Source organism: Phlebotomus papatasi, chromosome 2 (genome assembly GCF_024763615.1).
Source record: "Phlebotomus papatasi isolate M1 chromosome 2, Ppap_2.1, whole genome shotgun sequence".
NCBI lineage: Eukaryota > Metazoa > Arthropoda > Insecta > Diptera > Psychodidae > Phlebotomus > Phlebotomus papatasi.
The window spans coordinates 37,976,555-38,002,916 of NC_077223.1; the positions used below are offsets into that span (position 1 = coordinate 37,976,555).

At 32.8% G+C, this 26,362-nt stretch overlaps 1 protein-coding gene and 1 long non-coding RNA gene across 2 annotated transcripts; both read right to left on the bottom strand.

Moving 5' to 3' along the window:
• Positions 1-329: 329 nt before the first annotated feature.
• Positions 330-1,853, bottom strand: LOC129804152 (uncharacterized). The gene is made up of 2 exons (XR_008751938.1): positions 1,615-1,853; positions 330-1,549 (listed from the first exon to the last, which is right to left on the bottom strand). It is a non-coding gene; the product is annotated as an uncharacterized LOC129804152 (long non-coding RNA).
• A 10,777-nt stretch (positions 1,854-12,630) lies between these two features.
• Positions 12,631-25,230, bottom strand: LOC129800937 (arylsulfatase B-like). The gene is made up of 4 exons (XM_055845680.1): positions 25,170-25,230; positions 16,575-16,651; positions 13,419-14,225; positions 12,631-13,356 (listed from the first exon to the last, which is right to left on the bottom strand). Exons 1-4 carry the CDS (start codon positions 25,228-25,230, stop codon positions 12,631-12,633), a joined length of 1,671 nt encoding a protein of 556 aa, XP_055701655.1.
• Between the last annotated feature and the right edge of the window lie 1,132 nt (positions 25,231-26,362).

Genomic DNA, 26,362 nt, shown 5'->3' on the forward strand with positions numbered 1-26,362 from the left:
GGACAGCTAATGCGCCTCAACAGGATGTCCATTGTTCTTCATTTTATGAACCAATCTTATCAAGTCCTCTTCCTGTTCATGTAAGGGAAATGTAGAATGCCACAAGAAGCCCGGAAACTTTCCATATCATTCATTAAAGTGAGTTGACTTCGGTACATAAAATTCGGTATATAAAATTTATTATTCATCAAATATTGATATAAAAATCCATCATTTTAATCAATTTATTTTTAGTGTCCAATTTTATCCTCAAAGTGTCCAAAATAAGAAACTGGACGAAATTATGAGCCTTTCCCGTTATGAGTACACGTAAAGCGAAAAAAAACGAATTTTGCAAAAAATCGATTTATTCGACCTATATTCTGACAAGTCGATTTATCTATGAAAGGAATCTAATACACTGAGATTTTCATATTACTTCCTCAGGCGATAACAAAAATGCATTGGCAAAATTATTTGGCAAAAACACAAGAGGGCAGTAGGAAATCAAATTTTGTCAGTAAAAATTAGAATTTCATTAGCAAATAATTAAAATTAGGCACCAAAACAGATTCATCGGGAAGATATTAAATTTTAGTCAGTAATAGTCTCTATACACTAGAGAAATTTATGTCCATATTGAAGAGTTTTTCCTACACAAGCGTATGGAATTCGTCAATATGGACATACATTTTTCTAGTGTGTAAACGTCATAAAACACAAAATTTTATCAAAAATGTGTTTATTTCATTTATTTCTCATTTAAGATTAGTTGAAAGTAAAATGAGAAGCTCTTTATTTTCCTTCTCCTATACTTACATGAAAATTTCACGCCTTTAAAACTTCTAAATTGTTTACTGCTCACTTGTGCATTAATAAATTATTTTAAATTGTATTTTTAATCTTGTGATTTGATGGAAATTACAACATTTTTATTGTTAAGTGCTTGCAAACTCCTCTAGACTGAGTATGTTAGTATTTTTGAAAGAATGTTGATAACGCTAGATTAAAAAAATGTGTCAAAATAAAGTTTATCCTATCCTTGAAAAATATAATGTAGGTTTAGTATTACTAAATTATACAAATTTAAATTCACACTAAAGCCCTAGTTCTATTTCAAAATCTCCCACTTCCTTGGACATAAATCTCTGTGACGTTTTTCATCTCCTTTTCTATTAAATGAAAAGTTCTACTACATATATATAGAGAATTGTTTGTAAAATCTTCTTTAGCGTGAACGGAATGCCATTTGCATACATTTCCGTCTTCCAATTCTGCTGAAATTCGAGAATATCTTAGATTCCGGTCGAATTGTAACATCTCCGAGGAACTGACCCACATGCAGAAATTATCTTTGGCCTGAATGCCTAATATTAAGTTTTTATTGTAGTGAAGTACTTTCCAAGCATGGCTCTTCTCTTTGAGTTGCACAGATCAGTTTTGCACATATAGCATTCAGTTACTGTGAGATTGTTCCATCCATGAATGTTGATTGTCTTAAGAGTAGCACAAGATTCTGCTGGCATGCATCCTCTGACCACAACATTATTCTCTCTGTTGTCCTCAAACACTTTAGAACAAGAACAATTATATTAACTGAGATGACAACCAATTTGCTCCACAACTCATTTATACCTTTTACTGTAAATCGCGAACATTGAATCTCGGTGAACCAGGGAGGTAAAACTTCGGGACAAGTTTCTACTGGTAGTTGTCGAAAGTTGTTATTCCTCTGGCATCCATCGCCTTTGGAGGAGTCACAATTGTAGCACTGTAGTCCTAAAATTGCACTACATAGAAACCCAAGAAACAAGAATGACACAATTCTAAGGAATTTCACAAACATTTTCTCTGAGAACAAAAATTTGACTAAAGTCGCAATGAGTCTTTATCAATTTTTCCCCCTTCCAGTTTTTTTGCCGTATTTAAAAGTGCAAGAGAGCATTGATAATAAAATCATGGATTGGGGGAATGGGTCTCATAGCAGAGATTTGTAGACTCTAAACTAACCTATTTAGCCTATTTATTGATTTACTGACAAAATTTTAATAAAATCGTATTGAAATCCTGCTTCTCAAAGAGAAATAAAGACTCACAAAGGTTAAACCTTTTTGAATAAATCCCACCGAACCCTTATTACTTTCACCGTTAAGTTCTAGACTTAAAATGAGTTTTGGATTGAACTAAATAAATAATATTTTACTAAAAAAAAGAAGCGGGGGGTAAAGTGGTACAAGTTGGACCATGGTACAAGTTGAACAATGGTACAAGTTGGACAGGGCTTTTTTACTTGATAAATTTAGTAGGGGAGACTGGGGCAAAAAGTCACAAAATGGATATTTTATTTTTTTACAAGCTGCTCGAGCGCTTCAAACATTTCTAATTAGCGCAGTTTTATAGGAAATTTACCGCTCTACAACTTTGTGAAAGTAATATTCCTCTATTTTGTAAGGAAATAAGTTTATCGAACCGATTTCTAAAAGGTAGTTTTGTGAAAATTCTCAAAAATGCTGGGGCAAATAGTTACAGGCTTTCGTAAATTTGAAAAAATACCTAGAGGACATATTTCCATAGAAAATTTATTCATCTACACCTTTGTAAAACAACGTTTTCTCTGCGAGAAAAGTGAGAAAACGAGAAAAGCGCTTTTCAAACTATTTTAGAAAAAAACACAAAAGACTGCAAATCATTTGACCAATACAAACAATAACCGGCGAGACATGGTAATGACGTTTCTTTTCGCCGTGAGATATCAGAAATTGCTTCGCTTTTTGTTACTTTTTGCTCTATACCTTTTGTTACTTTTTACCCCAAGTGGCCATTTTTAATAAAAGGATTTCTGGAGAAAAGAACCTTTGTGAAATTCTAAAATAGATAGCGGATTCGTATTCAAAGAATCCAAATTATTTAGAAAATATTCACCAGCGCATCAATTTTGGAAAATAAGTAGGTAATAATTGTTATCTTCTGCAAGGAAAATATTTCAAAAACAGGGCTAAAAATTTCGATATTTTTTTATTTTCTAAATTCCTTGTTCGAGTTTTAAGAAACTTACGACATTGAAGAAGATCTATGGAGGCTATCTGTAGAAAAAAAAATTGAGCCGCTGTCTTTTTTACCTTGGAAGATATTGAATTTTGAATTTTTCGATTTGTGACTTTTTGCCCCAGTCTCCTCTATTTCATTTTTATTTGTATATTTTTAATGCTTTAGTTTTATAATTTGGTTCTTTGTGCTTAAAAAATTTTTGTACTGTATTTATCAAGAAAAAATCCCTTTCCAACTTGTACCGGCGAATTGTCCAACTTGTAACACTATGTCCAACTTGTATCACTTTACCCTATGCCTAAAATAATTTCATCAGAATTCTTTAGAAATTATAAGCAAAAATATTCAGTTAATTAAGGGAAAGTGGGGTAGTTTAACACAGCAAATTTTCTATAAAAGTCTTATTTGCTAAATAGGTATATATGAACCATATTCAGACTAAGTTCGATAAGTTTTTCTTGAGTATTGGAAATCTTGTAAATATATTAGAACAATTCTTAACGAAATATTTACCAATTCCTTTGAATGAACTATTATAATCACTACCAAATGAAGAAATGAGGAAATCTCTCCCATTCCGACCCTGTGTACTATATGACGCGCTATTTTGACTGATTCCGCCAAATAATAAAGAATTTATATTGGGATAATTTGGAAAATATTGAATATCAGAATTATTGTGATAAGTCGTTCATGTACCTCAAAAAATGAAAAAGGCTCCAGAATGAGAGTTCGTGTTAGAGAATTGGTGGTATCATATGCGATATTCATTAATTCAGTAAAAAAAAAGAGTCTCTTGACGCTTGAGATTTTGTGAATGTGTCACGCGGTTTCAATTTGAGCAAGATTCATTATTCATCGACTAAACCACCTTCTACTTACGCCCACAGAGGCTTGGTTATTCGCGGGAGGAAGCACGGAATATTGTCTCTGAATATTTGATATCGCAAACCCTGCTGAGGAAGTAGAACGAGCCAGCTGTAGTATCAACTCCACATAAGGATTTCTGTCCACCATTCAATTATCTTGATGAGATTCTTCATAATAATATAGAGTAATAAAACGAATATCGAAAGCGTCTTTAATAATTCCTCAATTTCACCTATGTTCTTTGCCAAATTTGTTTTATTGAGATATGTATACGATGAAATCACTTGTAACGAAAATCATGTTCTTGGACCAACACCATCAGTAAACTCGTCCACTTTGTGGTTATGAATAAATAACTTCTCAATTCATGGGCTGTTCTCTTCTGTTCGTTGCCTTGGCTCGTTTTTTCTTTCTTACTTACCCCAAAACTCAAAGCCTCAGAAACATTGCTGAAAAGTCGATACAGCAAAAGGGAGGATTACTCTTCCACCCACTGTCCCCCAAAGTTGATGATATATGCATTTCAAATTTCAGCCTTGTTTGAAATTGGTTCTTTTTTAGCATTTTCTGTCTGTTTTATAAAAAATCAGAAAACTTTAATATATAATATAGTGCTTTTATTAAATACACTAAATCTTTTAATAATAGTTAATCTTCCTACACTAATATTCTTAATTAAAAAAAAGTCATGACTCAGTAATATTGCGTATTGGAAAAATAAGATTTCTGCTAGAATGCCCAAAATGTAGAAGAGCAAATCTACAAGACAAAGAAAATTTCTCAAAGAAACGTTGCACAAGGAGCAATTGAGGGAGTATTTTGATGATTTCGATATTCAGGAAAAGAGACATGCTGAATACCCAGGGAAGATGGATGAGAATGACAAAGAAACTCCATATTTAGGGGAGTATGGGGCAAGTTCATGAAAGGGCAATTTCACCATATCTTATGAATAACATTCAATACATTGATATTTGATTTTTTCAAATATTCAAATACGGAAAAGTGAGTTATAATATAATATAAACTTTTAGATTTGTTAGAGAAATTTATGTCCGTATTAAAGAGCTTTTCCTACACAAGCGTAGAGAATTTGCTACAATATGGACATAAATTTCTCTAGTCTATGGATGCCATTAGAGATTTAACACTAAATCTACCAAGACTGGTTAAACTGACCGGTTTAACAACCTTTTAAAATTAAAACAAATTTTAATTTAGAAATTTATGAATTTCTTAAAATAGGGTAAGTGTGCCAAATTTCGGCATAGTTGCATATAAGGACCGAAGTCCTAAGTTTGAAATACAATATTTTTAATTCATATTGATATTTTATTACTTCCTTTTCGGGAAGGTTGTGTAGAACCTTGAAAACTAGTTTATCTTCTTTGTTTTCTTTAAATCACTTCCTAAAATATTGAAAAAATAATAGAAATATGGACATTGCTTTGGATATTATTCCGGCCACTTTGAGTGAAATTCCGGCCACCTTTTATCTGGCCACATTTTGTGACGCAACGGATAGAAAATTTCAAAACGTCAAACCGAACGAGTTTAATATTTAGTTTAATACGTTTATATGACCCACAAGCCCTGAGATCTTCCGTGTAATTTGTCCTAAAGACCTGAAGAGTAGCATATCAAATTTACGCGCAGATTCTCGCAGAAATTTGCCCTTCCTGAACTCTTCCAAGGCCTTTTCCACATCGTCTTTTTCATAGAAGCGATGGTTTTTTCTCTGGACATTGTAAAACTCAGAAATTGAAAAGAAAAACAAACACAAAATGAATAAGAAATGTAGGAAAGCAAAAGATGTTGTCGGAATAGGCAACACTACCTCACCGGAGAGATGCTCACAAAGTATATACATTTTTACGCGAAATGCAGGATCCAGCTGGGAAATTATACCTGAGATTTGAAGATTGATTCACTATTAACATAAATAGAAACAATCTTTAATGAAAACTAATCAATTTTCATGAAAAACACCGAAGGAAAACCTTTTGCACTTCACCACAAATCGTAAGACTGCTACTCTCAAAAAAGTTTTTTTGTTAAATTAACAAGACAAGTTTATCAAAAGGATGTTCTTCCATACAGAATATGGAAAAGTTTTGTCAAATCGGCGGCCAACTGGATCTTGTAAAAGTTTGTCAAAAGGGTGTTTTTCCACATAAAATGCAAGAAAAAGTTTTGCCAAATTGCTAAATAACATCCTTTTGACAAAATTTTAACAAAATCCATTTGTTCGTTTAACAAGACATTTTTTTCAGAGTAGAAAAACAATCGATCTATCACATTTTTTGTAAGACTCTTTCCACACTGAGTTTTTACAACGCTATTTAAATTCAAATTATACCTAAAATTTAACGGTCTTTGTGTTAATACTCCCTAAAATGAGTAAATATTTAAAAGCAAAATGAATTCAATGACTATTCGAAGATAACATACATAATTTTAATTAATTTATTTGCATGGCTGAAATTACACTCAAAGTGGCCGAAATTAGAAGCTGGTCGAAATTTGGCACACTTCCCCTAATTCATGTAATATATTTTTCAGTGTTTAAATTTTAACACTTCTTTTCCGAGAAAAATATGTTTAGTGTTAAATAGTGATATATCAATTTTCGATTGACAACGGATTCAAAATCGTCTACAAAACGTTTCAGAAAATTTGAAACTTGTCGGAACTGGTTGAGAAATATGCTTTTTCATAAGTTTTAATATCTTAACTTTAAAAACCGTTAGACATAAAGGATACCGAATTAGGGATCTCAGTGGCGAAATGAGAAAGACCGTTGGTTTTGGGCGGATGAGATCTGTGACTCGACTCTCACGGTTTTGAATTCGAGTCCCATCCGATACAAGCAACTGAATGTTTAATAAAAGACATTTTCCCTGTGATAAAAACGTAATAAAAACAACGGGTAAGGCGCTTCTGGCAGTCTAGCAAACGGACTTAGCAGATTCTTCTAAGACGGGATTATAACAAAAATATAATATATAACATGATTGCATTGTAACAAATATCCCGATACGATTAATAACAATAACCGAATTTGCGATCGTGGAAAAACCGTTACCTATAAGAAAATATTATTCGAACTGATTTAGGCTTGGATTTAGGGATACACATAAAATGGTTTTGGTGGCATCAAGTTTAAAAAAAAATGTTCTCTGAAACTGCCACACGTTCCCCTATATCCTGCCTGCAATTCAATGCCTTTGAGATATAGTATGATGAGCACTAGAAAAGTATATGTAACCGGATCACGAACACAACATAAATATGTGGTGTTCCATCAAAATATCTCCTCGAAGAATCATCCAATGAATTCACGAGCCAGTGAGATGGCATCATAGACATTGCATTAGTGATGAGTATGAATTTGTGCACATTTTCTTGAGCACATAAATGGATTGTATTGTTTAAAAGATGAAATATTGCCCTCACTTTCGCATGATGAATGAGCTGGACAAGGGAATATTTCAATAATAGGGGAAAGATATAATATATGTACCACCCTCAATTTTGTGACGCGTGGAAATCAACAAAAATTAATTATTCTTTCTGTAAGTGGAAGTTCTTCGTGAAATCATTTTTTCTCAATCTCTATTTATTATTGGCATTGTATAAATGAGCAGTAACAAAAAATTTGAAACAGTGATATTATCGTCCAAATTTTGGCAAAGAAAAAATAAAGGACTTTTCATTCTATCTGCAACAATTTTAAATGTTAAATATATAAATTAGACCCATTTTTGTAAAGAATTAAATTTTTTACTGACTATAATTAGATATTTTACTACTCATTTTTAATATATTACTGGTTATTTCTTTTTTGCCTTTATTATTTAAGTGGTTCTAATTCCTAATTGTCATATTCAAGTTGTTGGTGTTTCAACAATTTGTGTTTTCGTATAAATAGTCTCATATGAAGTATATTCAATATAATCCAAGTGCTCTGGACGTAGGTACTCTAAAGCTCTTACTGTGAGTTTATATACCAAGTTCAATTGAAAGTTGCTCTTTGATGGCTTTTCCAGATTGGGTATAATTAACGTTGAGCTCTGGCACCATGGCTCAAGGATCTCTAACAAAGTATAGCAGTCAAAATCCGAGACTTGCATACTAAAATATTAATTGGAGTGAATTTGGAGTTTTTGGGTGCACAATAAGTCATACTGCTCCATTCTCCTGTTTTAGCCAATTTATACCACTTGATATAAATTGAAAATCTCCTACAGTTTCCCAGCCGATATATTTTACTTGGTATTTGGACAGCTGCACTGTGTATAGACTAAATAGGGGTGGTTTGTTTAGCATATATAAAATATTTAGCTGAGCCCGAAGGGAGGGTTGTTTTTAGCTATAATGCATTGGCAATTGGGAAGTAGGTTAAACTTATATATATTACCTTTTCTGCAATAAACCCACAATGTTGCGCAACATCCAAATTCAATAAAATATCTCACTGTAATATTTCCATCCAAATAGTCAAGTAAATCTCAAAGATGAAGTTAGGATTAACTGAGATTCTTTACAATCTAAGCTTCTGTGGTTTGAGGTGAACTAAACCTGTATTTGTTAGAACCAAACATTTTGCTACTTGAGGTCTCTGCATATTGTGAGAAATTTTCGTCAAATAGCACCTATCCATCCAGGTGTCCCTTTGGCTTTTGGTTGTTTCTGGAGGGAGAACGATAATAGATATTGATTTCTATGTGATTTTTAACAAATGTGATCAATATCAAGTAAATGTCGACGTAAAAATTGACTATAGATTTATATTCCACCCTCTCCTGCTACAGTGGTGGAAATAAGTATAATTCCACCCGTTAATCGTTAAAGAAATTCAACAAAAAAGGAAATGTTAAAAAAAATCATACGTAGAAAATAACGACCTTTCATGCCAACATAAGAAATCGGCATTTTGGCTTTTTTATTCTAAGCATTTTTAGAAATATAATAGAATTTTGTTTTTCAGGCTGGAAATAAGTTCCACTCAATAAATTGAGCGCTAGGGTATCTCTTTTTGACCAACTTAAGGTTAATATCTTTTAATAATTTCATTTTTAACTATAATTAATAAAATAGGTTCTATTTCTTAAAGTTTTGCATTAATTTTTGTCGAAATATCGTAGGAAAAATGTGTAACGAACAAATATGAAGGAAAAATTAAAGTCTTGGTGACGATGGATCTTAGGAACTAAGAAAAATGACTAGGTTCTGTCAGATAATTGTCAAATTTGTTAATATATCCGCCATACATGTCTCTCAAGGTACCCCAAGGGTCAAAAATCTTCTGTTGTTAGAGGCCAAAAGAACTTTTTGCCTCTATCAGTGTTGCTTTTCAGTGGAAAAAAGAAATTTTCCACCGAAATTTGATTGTAAAACGATGGTTTCTGTTTAGCCTGGTTATGTACTAATGCTTTTGTCTCAAAATGGCATCAAAAAGGCCCTTGGGTTATAGGAGGTCTAAGAACTTTCTATCGAGACAAACTGTGCCCTAACCCTGGGACCTGTCGCGTAAAATGTGGTATTCAAAATTTATTTCAAAAGGATTAAATTTAAGTATCAAAATTGGTTTAACGGCTGGTTAAGTTAAATTGCATTAAAAAAAAAACTGATTATTAAGCAGCCTTACTCAAGTAAATCAAATAGCAAGTATCTTCACACAAGTAATCAATCCAATCAATCTGAGATTGATCGTGAAAGATTTCACTTCTCAGGAATAATAGAATAGATGTAAAGCTATTACGAGCTTATCTTAGATCACCAAATTTTCTCGAAAAATATGTAAATAGAGCAAAGTTAGAAATTTCGACATTGGAACTCGAAGTCTCAAGTTCAAGGATTCTACAAAACTAAAATTTTTTTTTATCGCCTTTTCTAACCTTTTTCGATTTATAAAATATTAATTATGAGTCTTTTGCAATTAGGGGGAAGTGGGGCACCTTTGAAATTGGGATTTGTCTCCTGTGCTTAAGTGAAACTAAGCCATATCATGATGTAATTTAGCTTCTCAATCCATTTGTGCACTTAAATTATATCACGATAAGGCTCAATTTTATTTAAAAACATGTGAAAATGCCTATTTCAAAGGTACCAGACTTTCAAAGGTGCCCCACTTCCCCCTATAGATTTTTATTTGTGTTACACTATTAAGGGGTTTATCCTGATTTGAACTATCAAAGGTGATGACTTGAATGTTGTGTTATTATTGGATTTCATTGAACTTTGTTTTCAGTTGCTATTATTGAAAAGTTTCGTAACTTTAAATTCAAACTGAGAGTTATATCTTAAGACGGTTCTAAAGTAGACGATCGAATGGATGATAGATGCTAATTTGGTGTGTTCATAGCCGTAGTTTGATTCTTTAAATGTGTCTTGGCTAAAAGATAAATATAAAAAATCCGTGCAAGATTATGAAAAATTTACAAAATATCACAATAAGAAGTTGTCTGAAATATTACTCAATGATTATGAAGGGATCAAGAATGGGACAGGAATATTGTGAGCCATAGCTTTGGATATTCCTCACAAGAAAGTAAAGAGCGACATATGTTGTCCGAAATTCGAACAGGAAATACTTCAGGCACCATGCCCACAAACTGAGAAGTACAAATAACATTTCTTTGAATTTCGAAACCAATCTTCGAATACCTTTTCCCATGGAGAATCCTGGCTATGAGCGCGTGGATTGTCTCTAAGTATCAACTCGAGATCCAACTTGCACACTAATAAAAATTTTAATTCACTGAAACATAATCTCAGCATTTTAATTCATAATTTCAATGCATAATGACTTGTGGGTGTATAACATAAAGAAGAAAAAGGCATAATTATAAACTATGTTTGTTTGTGTACTGAAATTCAGATATCAAATATTTACTCAAAAGTTCTGATGTAAAATTTAACACTTCATCAGAAGTCAATTTAATCGTATACAACCTTTATTACTTACTTAACTTTTGTTAAATGTTCATCATCTATTTACTACTTACATATTTCACTCAATTTTTAAATTAAGTAATCTTAATTAATGTCAAAAGTTGTAAAAACTGACATACATAAATATTTTCATGATGAAAATTGTTTTTAATATGAACTCAAATCCATCTTTTGTAATTAATTATTAATTTTGAATGAAATATGAGACTTTTTTGTGTTAAAGGTAGAATACAAATTTAAAAGAGATTTTATAATTTATGAATTTAAAATATGAAATGAATAACACACAATTCCTATTATTTTGTAGACACACATTTGACATTTTACTTAAAGTTAAGTCATTTCGTTATTAACATATTACTGCTGTGGTTCGCGATTTTACTTAATCAGTCTTTTTGATGATGATAAGCATATTAATCGTTGAATTTATAACATTCGCTTGGAAGATGATGGAATGTGTTCAATCGTAAATTTTCTTTGCAAGTAAAATCTATTCCGAATACATTTACGGCTCCATTCCATACTATACTATTCTAGATCGACCTAAAATTATTTTACTGTGTGAGATATGTCATTAATCGGCTGAGCTCTAACTGGTGAAGATTTGGTGGACATTCGAGTTTTTCGGAAAAAAAAATTATACGTGCAGCACAGAATAATATGGAATGAAATCGTCCGGTGGCAACCAAAATCCCGAAAGCTAAAATCCCGAAAGCCAAAATCCCGAACGCCAAAATCCCGAAAAGGCCAAAATTCCGAAAGCCAAAATCCCGAATTTTCAAAATCCTGAAATTGATGAAATTATTTCATGGAGGAAATTGTTTTGAATAATTTCCTACGACACGGAAGATTTCCCTTTGCATCCAGCAAGCGCGGGTGCAATCGTGGGAGTAGTTATGACACTTTTAATAATTCGGGATTTTGGTTTTCGGGATTTTGGCCCATTCGGGATTTTGGCTTTCGGGATTTTGGCATTCGGGATTTTGGCTTTCGGGATTTTGACTTTCGGGATTTTGACCGGGACCCTTGAATATTGAAAGCAAATGATCAATGAGATTTTCAAAAACCAGAAAATGATTGCTATTTAGGATTTTGAAACCTTCGGGAACTGGGCTAAACCTTTAGCCTGAAGACCACTTAAGGCTATAGAAAGTTTTTACTTTCACGCTTAAGGGAATCGTAATATTTCATATATATGACGATTTATGAAATATTACGATTCCCTTAAGCGTGAAAGTATAAACTTTCTACACCCTTAAGTGGTCTTCAGGCTAAAGGTTTAACCCAGTTTCCAAAGGTTTCAAAATCCAAAATAGCAATCAATTTTTTCTGTTTTTTTGAAAATCTCATTGAACATTTGCTTTTAATATTTAATCCTAAATGAAAATTTTCCCAAAATTCTTGACCAATAACCAGTTAGAGAAATTAAGCCATTTGGCTAGGTCTTAGGTCTGAAGCCCGTATTACAGAGGATTCTTTTTTACGTAGGGTAAAGTGGTACAAGTTGGACAGTGGTACAAGTTGGACAGTGGTACAAGTTGGACAATCAATGGTACAATTTGGACAGGGCTTTTTGTCTTGATAAATTTAGTACTTCATTTTTATTTGTATATTTTTAATGCTTTAGTTTTATAATTTACTTCCTTGTGCTTAAAAACAAATTTTGTACTGTATTTATCAAGAAAAAAACCATGTCCAACTTGTACCGACGAATTGTCCAAATTATAACACTAATTCCAAATTATATCACTTTACCCTACTGCCTAGCAAAGCTTATTATTCTTCTCCTAACCACCAAGTCCAAATGTTGCCATGAAGGGCTGGATTTGCAGCAGGATCAGGTGCAACATTGGACGGCGGCAATGAAGTTTGTTGAAAGGACCGTAGTCTTTTTTCCATAACTTGCATTCTTATAGGTCGAAAATGAGCCAAGTTATTGATCTCGCAAGGATCTGCATCAACATAGAAGAGGCAAGGTGCTCTCAAGGGATTACATTCCCTTGCAGGTGATATCTTTTTCTGGCAAACTATCTTCGTTTTATCTCTAATATTTTCAATGTTTTTGGCATTTAAAGATTTTAGTGCAAATGGATTTAGAGCTTTCCAAACTGCGCTTTTCATCACAAGTTCTGGGTAAAAAGGGTTTTCTGGGCACCTTATTCCAGTTGTATTACCCAGCCAGCCATCATACCTTCCACCTCTTGATGTTCCGTTTATATATTTCCAGCCATCACGGAAGTATGAACTATATCCTTCTATTGTATCGATGTTGTGCAAGATTTCTCTTCGAAGTGGCGATTTGTTATGTGACAATGTTGGCCAAATATCTTTCCCATCAAGTTTTTGGAACTTATAGGAAATTGTTCCGGCAGCTTGGACAAATGTAGGCAACCAATCTGTGATGTGAATAACATGTTTGGACACATAGTGACGCTTCTGTAGTAAAGGACTCCAAATCAATGCTGGATTCCGGACAGATCCTTCCCAAGGACCATCTTTTTGCTGAAATAATTTATAATTTGTATCCAAAATTCGAATTAGGTGGTAGTTTTGAGAGTACTTACTCCTCTTAATGGGTAGTTGGATGCTGCAACACTGAGTGGTCCAAGTGTTGCACCTCCATTATCCGAGAAGAATAAGATAATGGTGTTTTTAAGCATATCCTTCTCCTGAAGTGCCTCAACCACAAATCCAACGGATCTATCCAATGCCTTGACCATTGCTGCGAAATATCTTCTTTTTGGGTCTTTAATATGGGTAACGGTTGCTAGATCCTCCGGGATAGCTTGCAATGGATCATCTTGATTTGCTGCATGTGGGGCAAGGTGTGCTATATACAAAAACATAGGTCCTTGTGAAGGATCATGGTTCCGAATAGTTTTGGAGGCTTCATCAGTAAAGACATCTGTTACGTATTGACCAACTGTATCTCTGTAAATACTTTCGTTCCGCCGAAAATCAAAACCCCTAGCTAAGTTCCTCAAAGGATTGTAAAGAGTATAGTCAAAATAATCAATGTAAGGTCCTAAGTATCCGACGTATGAATCAAAACCTCTTTTAGTAGGTATAAAAGTTTTCTTGGCTATTCCTAAGTGCCATTTTCCCACCATATGGGTTTTATAGCCGACTTCCTTTAGATACTGCGGGAGTAATTTTTCGGTAAGTGGAAGACCTCTTGGTTCATCTTCAAGGATTACAAGATTTTGCAATCCAGTGTGTATGGGATATTTTCCAGTCAGAAAGGCAGCCCTTGAAGGTGTACATAGCGCTTGTGTATAGTGACGATTAAAGATCACCCCCTGGTAGCCTAAAGCATCGATATTGGGCGTCAAAATCTCATTGCATCCTCTAAGACTAAGGTCAAAGGATCCCTTGAAAGAGTACAAGAATTTTGATATGTTTAGAATGTAAAATGATTTTAATATTAAATTGTTGTAGGACATTGTTTAAAGTTCCGTTGAGTACGGTTAAGAAATTGCATTTGGGAAGTTCATAGTGGGTCTGAAATATGATGAAAATCGATTTAGGTGCTTATTTTGATTATGTTCAGTTGGTGACCTGCCTTTGTCAGGAGTGAAGATCCGAAAGGCTTTGTTATGTATTTTAAGGATAAATCCTCTACTTACAACAGTTCCCAATAAATCTATCTTTGAGTTCTGATCGGTATAGCAGAAGACCTTTTGAATAAAGCCATAGATCTTAAGTGACCAGAAGTGATCAATATGTGATGAAAATTGTATTTTTTTTTCAGGACAACGCAAAGATAAGTTGTTCTAATAAGGTCACTACATGGTCGTGGCAAAATCTAAAACTCAAGTCTAAAAATTCCGAATGTAGTGAACCGATGTTGATAATACTTCAAAGTACAAATCCAGTGATCGTCGGATGGGAAGAGGTTCAGCTCATGAATGAAAATTCCATCGTGCGTATGTTAAATTCAGCAGAAAAAGAACCTATGAAATTGTTTGCACCAATTTTTCGTTTTTAAGGGGTTACCTTGTATTCGAAGTCAAAGAAATTTATTTATTTTTTAATTATTATTCGATAGATAACTAATTTACGAATATAATCACAACAATTTTGAAGCCAATTGGAAGTACTTTTGATAATACATAGACAAAAGTAAGAAAGTGCTGAGTATGTTTGCGAGCACTCGGGCTTGGAACGAACATACAAAACTTTAAAGTGCATTATATGGACTTTTTATTTTTTCGATTTTGTCAAATTGTCTGGAAAGATAAGAAATAGAACCTATTAACCGACTGAAATAAATAACGGCTTTGGCTTATTCTGTCCAGAGTTAAATAGTCTTTTAGTTGAACTAAAACTATTATTGACAACCTATTTTTTAGAAATTTTCTTTACAGGATTTTGCGATCTTGATTCTCTTATATTTCTCTCAAGCATTTGAAAATGTGCAAATAAAAACTAAATAAAACATTTAAATTGACATTTTTGAAAGGAAATAATAATAATTGTGCAGAGTATTTTCGAAGTTTTTCCAAAGTTATTGCTTTCAATTTCAAGTGACGAAAAAGTGCTTATAAAAGTATTGATGTAGTGTTTCAAAAAATGTGTCTTTTAAACTATAAATATTCAAAAATTCTCGAGAAGCCTCCTGGATCAATAAAGAGATATGATTTTAAAGCATTTGTAAACAAAATTTCAATTTATTTCGACAGGAATTATAAGAATTACAAAGGTATTCAGTTAAAGGTGGCGAAAAAAACTTAACCCTTTAAGGATGATTGGAACTCCGGTGTCCCATAAAGAAAATATTTTTCCTGACTACCTAAAGTTATTTTTTCTTATGCTTGTACGTAAATGCAAAGTAGAAGGTTGAAGGAATCTAGGATATTTTTTGCTGGTGGCTTGCAAAAAATATCCTAGATTCCTTCAACCTTCTACTTTGCTCAATAAAAATTTTTATGCTCAAAAATGAATTTTAAAATTCTCATAATTTAAATTATTTTTAAACTTTAATTTTTTTTTTGAAGCAAAACCGTTTTGGAAAAAGAAACTACAATACTCAAACATAATATTTTTCATTAGAGTCATTGCCATCGTCAGAAAAATTACTTAAATTCTTGGGCTATTTTTGTCCCTATCGTTCATAGAGACAAAGAATACACCAAATCAAACTCTGTAGCTTTTCGGATGTTAGATGTAAGGACGTTTCACAAGTTTTGTTTATTGGTTGCATTTTTATTGCCAAATTTGCCAAAACTTATTATTGTTATTTTGTTTTTTTAATTTCAAAAATAACGAAGATATATTTTTCTTTATCATTATGAACACATTTTTATTTTCCCATTTGCATAATCATTAATACCATAGTTTTGGTAAAAAAAATGTCGAAAAAATTCAGTTATTATTGGAAAACAATATTAATAATAACATTGGTTATAAATTTAATTTTATTGTATACACTAAAAGAATTACCATTGCAGTTTTATAAGAGTACATATATTGAAAATCTCATAAAATTTAGCGCTGTATAATAGTTTATCGTTATCAATTATAATCTTTATTGTTGAATTGCAAAATATGAAATGACAAAAAAATCAATTTTACTGTCGGGCCTTCAATAATGTCCTGCTATTCAAAATTATTTTTTAAAAAAATCAAAACTTTGCGATACTTTACGGTCACGTGATCAAAAATTTCCATTATTATAAATCTAGATTTTTTAGACTGCACTTGAATATGTGAGCACTCACTAGATCATCAGCCATTATCACGACAATGTTCGGTTTCTCCTGAACATTTTGTCCTTTTAAACAGTTCACTTTATTCACTACAAAAAATAGATACAATATACAATATATCACAGAAATTTTAACCATTATTAACAGCAGCTTCTACCTTCAGAGTACACGTTGAACTAAACTCGAATCCATCTCAAGAATTATTTTTATACGTGACTGAACTAAAAATTCCACATCATGGCTTTTCTTGGCAATTAAGACAATTTTGCATTATCTCAAAAAAAAATTGTGGACAAGTCAAAAATACTTCGCTGTACTCTCGAAATTTTGTATTGTTGCAATGATTTGGAATCGAGTCAACTGACCTGTCAAGACATTGGACTTCGGTGGTGACTGTCCCCCACTTCAGTTTGTAAGCTTTTCTTTAATACTAGTGCTTAAGGATGGTCTTTACTGATTCGATATGCCATATCCGATCGGTGAAGACCGTGAAGACTATCCTTAATTTCTAGAATTAAAAATAAAGTTTACGAACACTAAGGGGTAAAGTCACCCGGGTCTACATTAGATATTACCGATATTACAAAAGAATATTCCTAGGGACGTCGTTTTGGAAAATGAAAGTCAAATTATGTAGATTCTAAGTAACTATCTCCAATTTTTTGTCCTCTAGCTGTGCTTACGATTAAAAGCACTTTCAAACTATGAGGGCCCAAACAGGCTCAGGCTGATTCTCCAGAATATTAATTTAGCATGTAAAATTTGGCAGTAAAGATTAAACCCAAAATGTCATAAAGTGAGGGTTTAGGTTCATCGTTTAGATGAGCTTTACTCATTTTTTTGCTTAATTCTTTAGTGCCAAATTTACAGGTTAAATGTTCTCGAGGATCTGCCTAAGTCTATTTGGATCCTAATGCTCTGGACAAACTTACGGCTTAAATCGAGACCCGGTTTAATGAAAAACTGATGGAAATAATGGCTCCGTTCAGTAATAACCTTTCGAAGAGACAAAGCCACTCCAAAGCTAAGCCAAACCTATTCGAAAATCTACCGGAAGCCTAAAGTGCAAGTTCACATACCCTGCGCTCTAGCGGTGGTTGTTCTGCTATTTCGAATTTCGATATTCTTGACACTTCAATCATCAACAATGTCAACAACACTGTGCAAACGTTTACTGCAAAATGCGTGAATTTTTGTGTAGTTTTGTGGATGGCAGAACGTTTGAATTGTAATTTTATTAAGATAAATATCCATTTCATGAACTTTCTCAGTTTTGTGTAACTCATCAGTTTAAACGTTCAAACTTCCAACGGGTTTCAGGTAAGTTCTCTCTGATTTACATTCGAATCGGTAAAGGAAAAACCTCAACCGGAGAGAACTCCCAGATCGGGAAGGTTATTACTGAACGAGAGGAATAAGTCTAATCATCATTTTGATAATAATTAAGTAAAGCCGTCTCTCGGCTTAAGTCGTAGGTGGATGCAGCACATGACATTACATTAGCAAAATTATGCCAAGTTGTCACTCTTTTTGGGGATCAGGTAGGAAATTTAAGGCATCGAAAAATCGAAGAATTACATTATAATGGCTCCCTTTGTAGAGTTGGAGCAGTAAAAAAGACTGTTCTTTAATTTTTGCCATATTAATATTTATCTTTTTATTTAGAGACAGAATAATCTTGCAGTCGAAATGTGCAGTAGAACGACAAGGGGCGGTATTGTTTACCAACTTTACCACGACACGACATTGAATTTTGGTAACATTTCTGAAATTTTCTCTACGCGTGTTAATGTCCCGGAAATCATTGTTAAGTGCTAAATTTAAACTATAGCATCCATTATTTATATCTTTGGAGTCATCTTGATCTTGAAAATGTTTGACATACAATAATGTAGTCCGAGCTATATTTCCCACATAATTTTAAATTCCATAAATTTCAGCGTATTTTGTGTAAATTTTATTCATTTGCACAAAATAATTAAATAAGTAAAGTTCATGAATACCCATCAATTATTCACTCACCCACATATTCACATACATAAAGCTTAAGAAGAACCAGTGATTAGCCTCGATAAGCTTATGGTGGATAAGATTCTTTTCAGAGAACGTTCAAACTTGTGAGTGTTTGAAATACCTTTCCAATGACCCTAAACATCCCCAATTCGGTTGAGGCATGTGCAGTTTTTTCAATATTTAACCTTGAAAAACGGTTAAAAAGAATAATTCTAAAATATATTCAAAAATGAGGAGGGCTAGAGTTGGAAGGAAAAGTGAATGTCATGTTAATAGTCTTAATAGTCGTATCTGTAATTGTTTATTATTTGAATTTACAAGTAATTCATGAATTTCTGTAATTATAAATTTTACTTAAAATTGCCCGAGAAACATGAATAACTTTTAAAGTGATTTACTTTATTCCTTTTTTTGGCAACTCTGCGTTTCGTTAGACAGATCATAAGATTCCCGGCAGGTTTGTACCGATTCTACCGTAAAATTACTAATGATGTAGCTAGGAATCAATAATTAAGTCTAATTCGATATTTAATAGTGTTTTTCCTTAATGTAGTTTGAAGAGATTTTTTGTCTATAAATTGGTTGTGAATCAGTGATAAAAAATCCTAGTATGAAAATATATTTTCCTGAATGCTGAAATTACTCAAATTCGTTACCAAAATGTTTTCTTTTCATATTTTAGACTGCTAAAAAATTTTAAATTTATTAATAAATAATGCAAAACTACTGATGTTCGGAGTTCGAGCATTGTGCAAAATTGGAACGCATTAACACCCCTCTCGCATTTTACGAATTTGCCCATTTTCAAGAGTATTTTTTCCTTAAACATTATTTTTTATCAATACTGATAAACATTACTGAAGCTAAATATTGTGTTTTATATTGCTGCTATGCAGACTTCCACAATTTGATGAGACCAATCTATCTCAGTTGGATCTTCCTTGAGCTTATTCAAGCGACATGTAAAATCTCTTTTTGGCATGAAGATGCAAATTGATAGTTTGGGATTTAGGGGTAGGATATCTGGAATGGTTAGGGTAAATAAATAACTCGACAGACTTCCAGTAGATTATATTCAATCATTATTCTGCAGGCTCTATATAATCAACTGGCGATGAATTGACAAAAAATTTGCAGCTGTTGCAAATAAAATGTGCATTATTTTGCAATTCTCCCGATGAACCTATCCATTTTTCCCAAATGGAAAATTCTAAAGCAGAAAATATTCATGAGTGAACAGGCCATTGTCGTTCTCCAATTTGACTAATTAATTAATTCATATATTGGGAAAAGTGGCTGGAGAACTTTATAGAGCATAATTTTCATAAATTGCTCAATGTTGTCCAATTACACTGTGCATCGTGGTTCTCCATTGAACATCTGTTCACACTGTTCGCGAAACCATCGAAGCTGAACCCGAAATTGTATATCAGAAAATGTTATGGCTTCAAAGATATTTATGTATCAGCCAGAGAGGAATTGTTTATTAGGGATACTTTGACCGAAAGTATAGAATTAAATACATAAAATAATCCAAATACCGCATAATTTATTTCAGTTTAATTAAAAATTCTTTTATATTAATGAATTATTATTTATGCGACAGATAATATACATAATGTTAGTAGCATTATAGGTGCAAATTTTGAAAATCTCTAACTTTAGTTTTACATTCAATATAATGAATTAATATTAATTTACATTCGACAAACCATATCTGGTCGGCGCACTGATTTACTAATAATCCTTTGTCATTTTCTTTATATGAGTAATTACCTTTTCACAAGTTGTGAAATATTAATAATTATGGTCGAAAAATATTTTTTTATTGATATTTATTAAAAATCTTAGGTGATTACCTAGGGATTTTTAGGGTTCAAAAATTTTTGTCAAGGTATGACAAATCCAACGATGGAAATATATCACAGGACATAGTAAAATTTAAAAGAGATCCATGCCATAATTGGAAGAGTTATTGAATGAAGTCTCCTCCATTCTTATGTTTTATCATGCGGACGAATGAGAATAAATACACATTTATTTTGTGTATTTTGCTTATATCGCACATCCGCGATTTGAGTGACACTTTGAGCGGATGTGTTGTGATTGAAGCCGTCAAACATTAACCCATTCCTTACCATGGCATTATACATCATACGCAAATTGAGCGATTTTAGATGATTTATTCCTGGGCAATTTTTATCCGAATTGCTGTCAAGAATGGATTTTTAGTAACTTCATTTCTTCAATTACTTGAGAAAAATAGTGCGACAGAGATGAAAATTCATTTTGTTACTTTTTTCTTGCTTCAGGGAAGGTCATGCAAAATGTTTTCTCAAATTGACCGATGGAAAATACGACATCCTGTCGAATTTGTTAAAATTTGCCTTTTCCTCTTTCTTGATTGGAACTCTAGTTGCCAGTTTGTTTTCTTGGATAGTTATTCTATCTAAAGAAATAGAGTTTGTAATTAATTAATGCACGGAATTTAAATTCAGTGACCGTTAAGATGTGTATTTGACAGGGGCTCCCCGCACCCCCACATTATTAGAAAAAAAATCATCTATTAATCTGTAGGAAACTAATCCCAAAATAGGAACATTCTATCTCAAGTATTTTTGGTACATTGACTGAATGGGTTAAATCATAGTTTTTCATTTAGGGGAAAGTCCCCGTGCTTCGTAAAATCCCAAGCTTCGTAATGACTAAAACTTTCCTATGTTTTTCAATAAATGTGACTCATTGCACCCATTTTAAAAACTTGTAAAAATATATTGCAGAGTCACATTTATTCAGAAATATAAAAAAAATAGTCATTACAAAGCTTGGGATCGTACGAAACATGGACACTTTCCCCTATTGTAATTTACATTTCAAGTGGAACTTTTTATAAGCGACGTATGACATTGTAGCAAGCTTGAAATACTCACATTTAACACAATTCTCGTTTTTAAAATATTTATTTTTCCGTTATAATTCTGTAGTCATAAGTATGGTGGCCGAACTTCCCGGTTACTTTTGGCCCGGTGATCTTTACTTTGAAAGTGTCTAAAGCAGAGGTGTGCAAAAACCGTTGAAACCGAATTAACGTCAAAATAAGTTTTTTATAGTAACGTTTTGATCATTGACGTACATATTTCATTTGACGTTCATTCGGTTTCAACGGTTCTTGCACGCCTCTGGTCTAAAGTGTCATTGTTACTTTTAATTTCAATAACATATTGTGATTTGTAGAAATGTAATTTTCTGACCTTCCCCATGATGTTTTCAAAGTCAAATGTAATTAATTTTCTAATATACAACTTTATAAACAATAAACAAAAAAGAAGTTGTAGAGTTTTGAGGAAAAAAACTTGAACATTTGGATATTGAAGAATATTGTTTATAGAAATAAGATTTTTATGCTTAATAATTATCTTATTATCACTAGCCGAGTTGTGTGTGGCATATACTTTGCAAAAACGCCATTCTTTTATCATTTTTTAAGGAAATCTTGAAAATATCATTGATACAGCAAACAAATGTTTAGAAAAACTTATGGAAAATCTTTAGTACAAATTTTTGTTAGATAAAAAGTGGGTTAAGAAAGTGCACAAAACTTTTTATCTATTCTAATAATATAGGGGTGACTGGGGCAAAATTTATCAAAACGAAAATTTCAGTATTTACTATTTTCTAAAATAAAAGAGATTGAGGCTTGAAATTTTTATTATAGATAGTCTTCATGAACCTTCTTAAACTTACAAAGTTTCAAGGGATTCGAGGAAGGATTATGTAAAATAAAAAATAATGAAATTTTGAGCCCTATTTTTGGAATATTTGGCTTACAGAAAATATCAATACTGATTAGCTCAATTTAAGCACATTTCTCGTTAAGATAGAGAAAAATTATCTTCGACAAAGTTGTAGAGGAATAAATTTCCTATAAGAATATGTCTATTTGATATTTTTAACGTTTGCGAGTGTAAAACGTCACAAATTATCCGAAGACTGACAAAATTTGCCCCTGCAATTTTGAGAATCTCCACAAAATCGACTTTTAGAAAATGATTCGAAAATCATATTTCTTTCGAGATAGTGGAAAATAGTGTTCTGCAATGTTGTAGAGCAGTAAATTTCCTATGAGAATATGCTCATTACAAAACGCTTGAGTTTTCTCAGAGCTCGTGAAAGAATTAAATATGCGTTTTGATAAGTTTTGCCCCAGTCTCCCCTAATATTAATAATAACGCTGGCACAACATTCCATGAAGGAACAAGGCCTTCCCGCAAGGTGATTTCTAGACATGCATTATTATTTTTTCTTGTACGGGATGAGGTTATCAGTCCCATTCCCGTGGAATCAAGAGCAGTAAAGCTCACTGGATGCAATCCAAATCCGAACACCTTCAACGCCAGAAAAATTCCTGGTGACCTAAAGGGGATTCGAACCCGGGACACTTGCATCATAGAGCGAGTGCTCTACCACTTGACCATTGAGTGCCCTAATAATCGAAGAAAAACAAAGAAATCCTCAAAATGCCACTTAAATCGCGGTAGTGCGATAAATTCTATTTATATAACGAATATTTGTTTATAACTTTTTTTAAACATATTTTTAAAAATTTAAATTATTTTCCTATATACCTAGCTGATTAAAAAATAATGAATTTATGGTTCAACTGGTGAAAGAAAATTTGGCGTCTCCTTTTGCAAAGGCGTAGTTTAATTGTAAATTAATGCACAAGTTCCTCCTGAAGGAGAAGCCGTCATCGTCATTCAGTGCAAATAAACTTGTGAAACACTTTTTAGTCACGTTTGCAGTTAGTACACATGAGACGATGCTGTTATCTGAGTGTTAGGGGGGTGTTTGGTGCTCAGTGGATTTGCATGTGACAGTCTGATGGTGTAGGAAACTGACGAAAGACGCCGAGAGACGGAAATACAGAAGCCAGTGAAGGATTATTCAGAGGCATCCTTGGTGTTTGCATCGCTTCACTGACAATGGTAGATAGATAAACACGTTGAAGGAGTCCTCCATTGCACTGATATTTCCTTCTGAGCACAACAAAAGGAAAAGGATTGCAAAAGATGCTGTTTGGTTGATTTTTCTGCTTGGGAAACAATAAGAACTTTTTATAAGGTGCAAAGAACTGGAAAGATTTGTTGAGTGTCATGTGCGTTATTAAGGTTATGAAAGGTATATGCTAACTTACATGGAATAAGAGATTAATACGATTTTTTTGTCCCCAATATAGAATAGAATAGAATATTCGTCTAATTTCGGCTATTGCACTTGCAGATCGGCGTTCTTAAGTGTTTTTGGTCTTTCAGTCCTCAACGTCGAAATATTTATTTATAACGCGTATCAATCAATTCTTCGGATAGTTTTCAATATTACATGTTAAAGGTAAGTTTCTCAAGCATAACGTTGTGCTCAAGATACTTTTTTTTTGTTTTAAGGTAAAACAGAAAAGCAAAGCTTCCCGTAAATGTTTTTTTTCCTGGCGCAAAACACCATAATTCAATGAAGTAATAAACTATACTGTTTGTGCTTCAGCGAAATGATTTATAGTGACGGTTATATTTCCCGATGTAAATAGCCTCAGATAACGTTATATAATGGTTAGTGCTTAGAATTAATTCATATACAATAAAAATGAAAAATACAGTTCTACTATAATTTATACCAATTTATACATTACTACGGAGATTACGAGTAATGTTTTAGAATACTGCAGTTCTTAAAAAAATTACGTTATGCTGTTTATCGTGTGTCTGATCACTCTAGACTTTGACTATAGTCCCAATTTTTAGAGATATTGACTTCGAGTCTTTTAGGAACCCCCACATTAGACAGAAGTCATTAATGACTTTAATTTATATCTCAAGAACATTTTTTTACTTTAAAGAAAAAAGGATTTCGATTATTCTGACCATTCTGACATTACTTTTTACGCGATTGTTTTTTGCTTTTCTAAACTGACAAGATATGTAGCTACGGTAGATCTATCATTCATCAACCGCAGATCTATTCATCAACAATGCTTTCGAAGTACAGTTTCGTTTTTATGAGATGCTGTGGAATTTTCAGAGTCCACCGCCGTCTTAGCGTTGGTGTCCAATCTCCAGAGTAAAGCGGTGAAAAAGTTCTTTCTCAGGTTGTATAAGAACCAGACTTGTAAGAACATGTTCGAATTTTTCGAATACACAAAATCCCAATAAAAGAAGAAAAAAAAAGAAAATTCTGCTCTGTTGAAATTGTTAGCGTTAAGGCCTCGATTAATACCTGAATCTTTATATTATGTGAAGCCATCACATCAGAAAGTGCCCCTTACATTGTGTTGGACGGGCACTTAGAAAAATTAAGGGGGAGTATCAGCCAAGTTTCGAGTGCGAGCATCCGGAAAAGCGGTATGCTTTGTCACCCTTTTAATTTATGAATTGTAATGTAATTAATAATGTCGTTATAATTATATTGCCAATGTACATTTACCTGGAAAGTATTAAAATTTGAAGAATCAGCAATTTTATTTAGCAGAAATTTCAGTTTTGCTATAAAATCCATTCCACTGGGGATCATCCATATCTGACGTCCATGAGCAAAATATCAAACTGAACTTTGCTCTTTCAACATCCAATCCAGATAAATTTACGGTGGATGATTTATCAGCCATGTCCCCGATGATGGCTCATGTCTTATCATCTCGCTAGATAGACGTCTCGCCACACGAAAAGTGACAACTCATCCACACGTCCAAGGGGAAAGAATTCCTGGCCAGGATAGCTCCCGATGAAGCTTTCTCATCAATCTACATCGTGCCAACAAAATGAACATTCATCCATTACCATGCTGAGCAATTTTCTAACCCGAATTTCCGCATTGTTCGGAAAACACCCCCAAAATAGACCAATATAGGCAGGAGGGGGAGTGTGGAAGTAATCTAATGTGAAAATGGAAGAAGCCAACACCCAAACCCGTGGTGCAGTTCCATTAGAAATTGATGCCACTGCCGAGGTAACATTTCGCACTCTGACTCCATTATGCCTCTCCATTAGGAGTCATTTGTTGTCGAGGAATTAGTTATGCGAGTGGGAGTTATTGACTATCTCATATCCCGAAAATACTTCTAATAAAGTAAATCAAAATTATAACAAGAACCAAAAAATTCTGTAATTTCTTTTTAAGTGATAGTAAATAAAAACTTTTGTTTCATACTGCCTTTTAGGATTATAAGAAATATCACATTTAAATTTTAAAATGAAATGATGTACTGAAAATACATTATGCAAATGTTGCTCTCTTTACAAATCTGATAGCTAAGAAGATAATTGTAGAAGGATAATAATTTTTCACTAAAAGGGGTGAGGAAACAGTTTCTGATTAATCTAATTATTTAAAATATTAAGATAAATAATTTATTGTAAAAAAACTTTCTCGGTAGCAATTCGCAGAAAAAAATTATATAAACTCGTCTAATTTGCGATAACTAAAGTGGAGGAAGTTTGGTAACTTGGAACGACCTAAACTTTGGACCGCTCGATGTTCATAATATGTTTCTTATTGAATTTGGTTAACAACAATATAATATACGATACACATATTCTTGAAAATTTTTTAGATATATATGGAAAAAATAGAATAATAGTGCTATTCCAATGAAAAATTAACATTTTTTAAGCACATGACTGTTCCCAAGTATTTTACTTTATCGACTTTTCTGTATTGGTTCCTGTCGCGACTGTTTAATGGTTTTGAAACAACACTGGTAAAAATAAATGGGTCAAATTGACCCTTTTCCAAAGGAT

Coding starts and splice junctions, on each gene's coding strand:
- LOC129800937 (XM_055845680.1), bottom strand. CDS start 25,230: ATGGCTGATAAATCATCCACCGTAAATTTATCTGGATTGGATGTTGAA. Junction 16,652..25,169: donor TGTTGAAAGAGCAAAGTTCA/GTTTGATATTTT, acceptor TATTTTTTGTAG/TGAATAAAGTGAACTGTTTA. Junction 14,226..16,574: donor TGATAATGGCTGATGATCTA/GTGAGTGCTCAC, acceptor TACTCTTTCAAG/GGATCCTTTGACCTTAGTCT.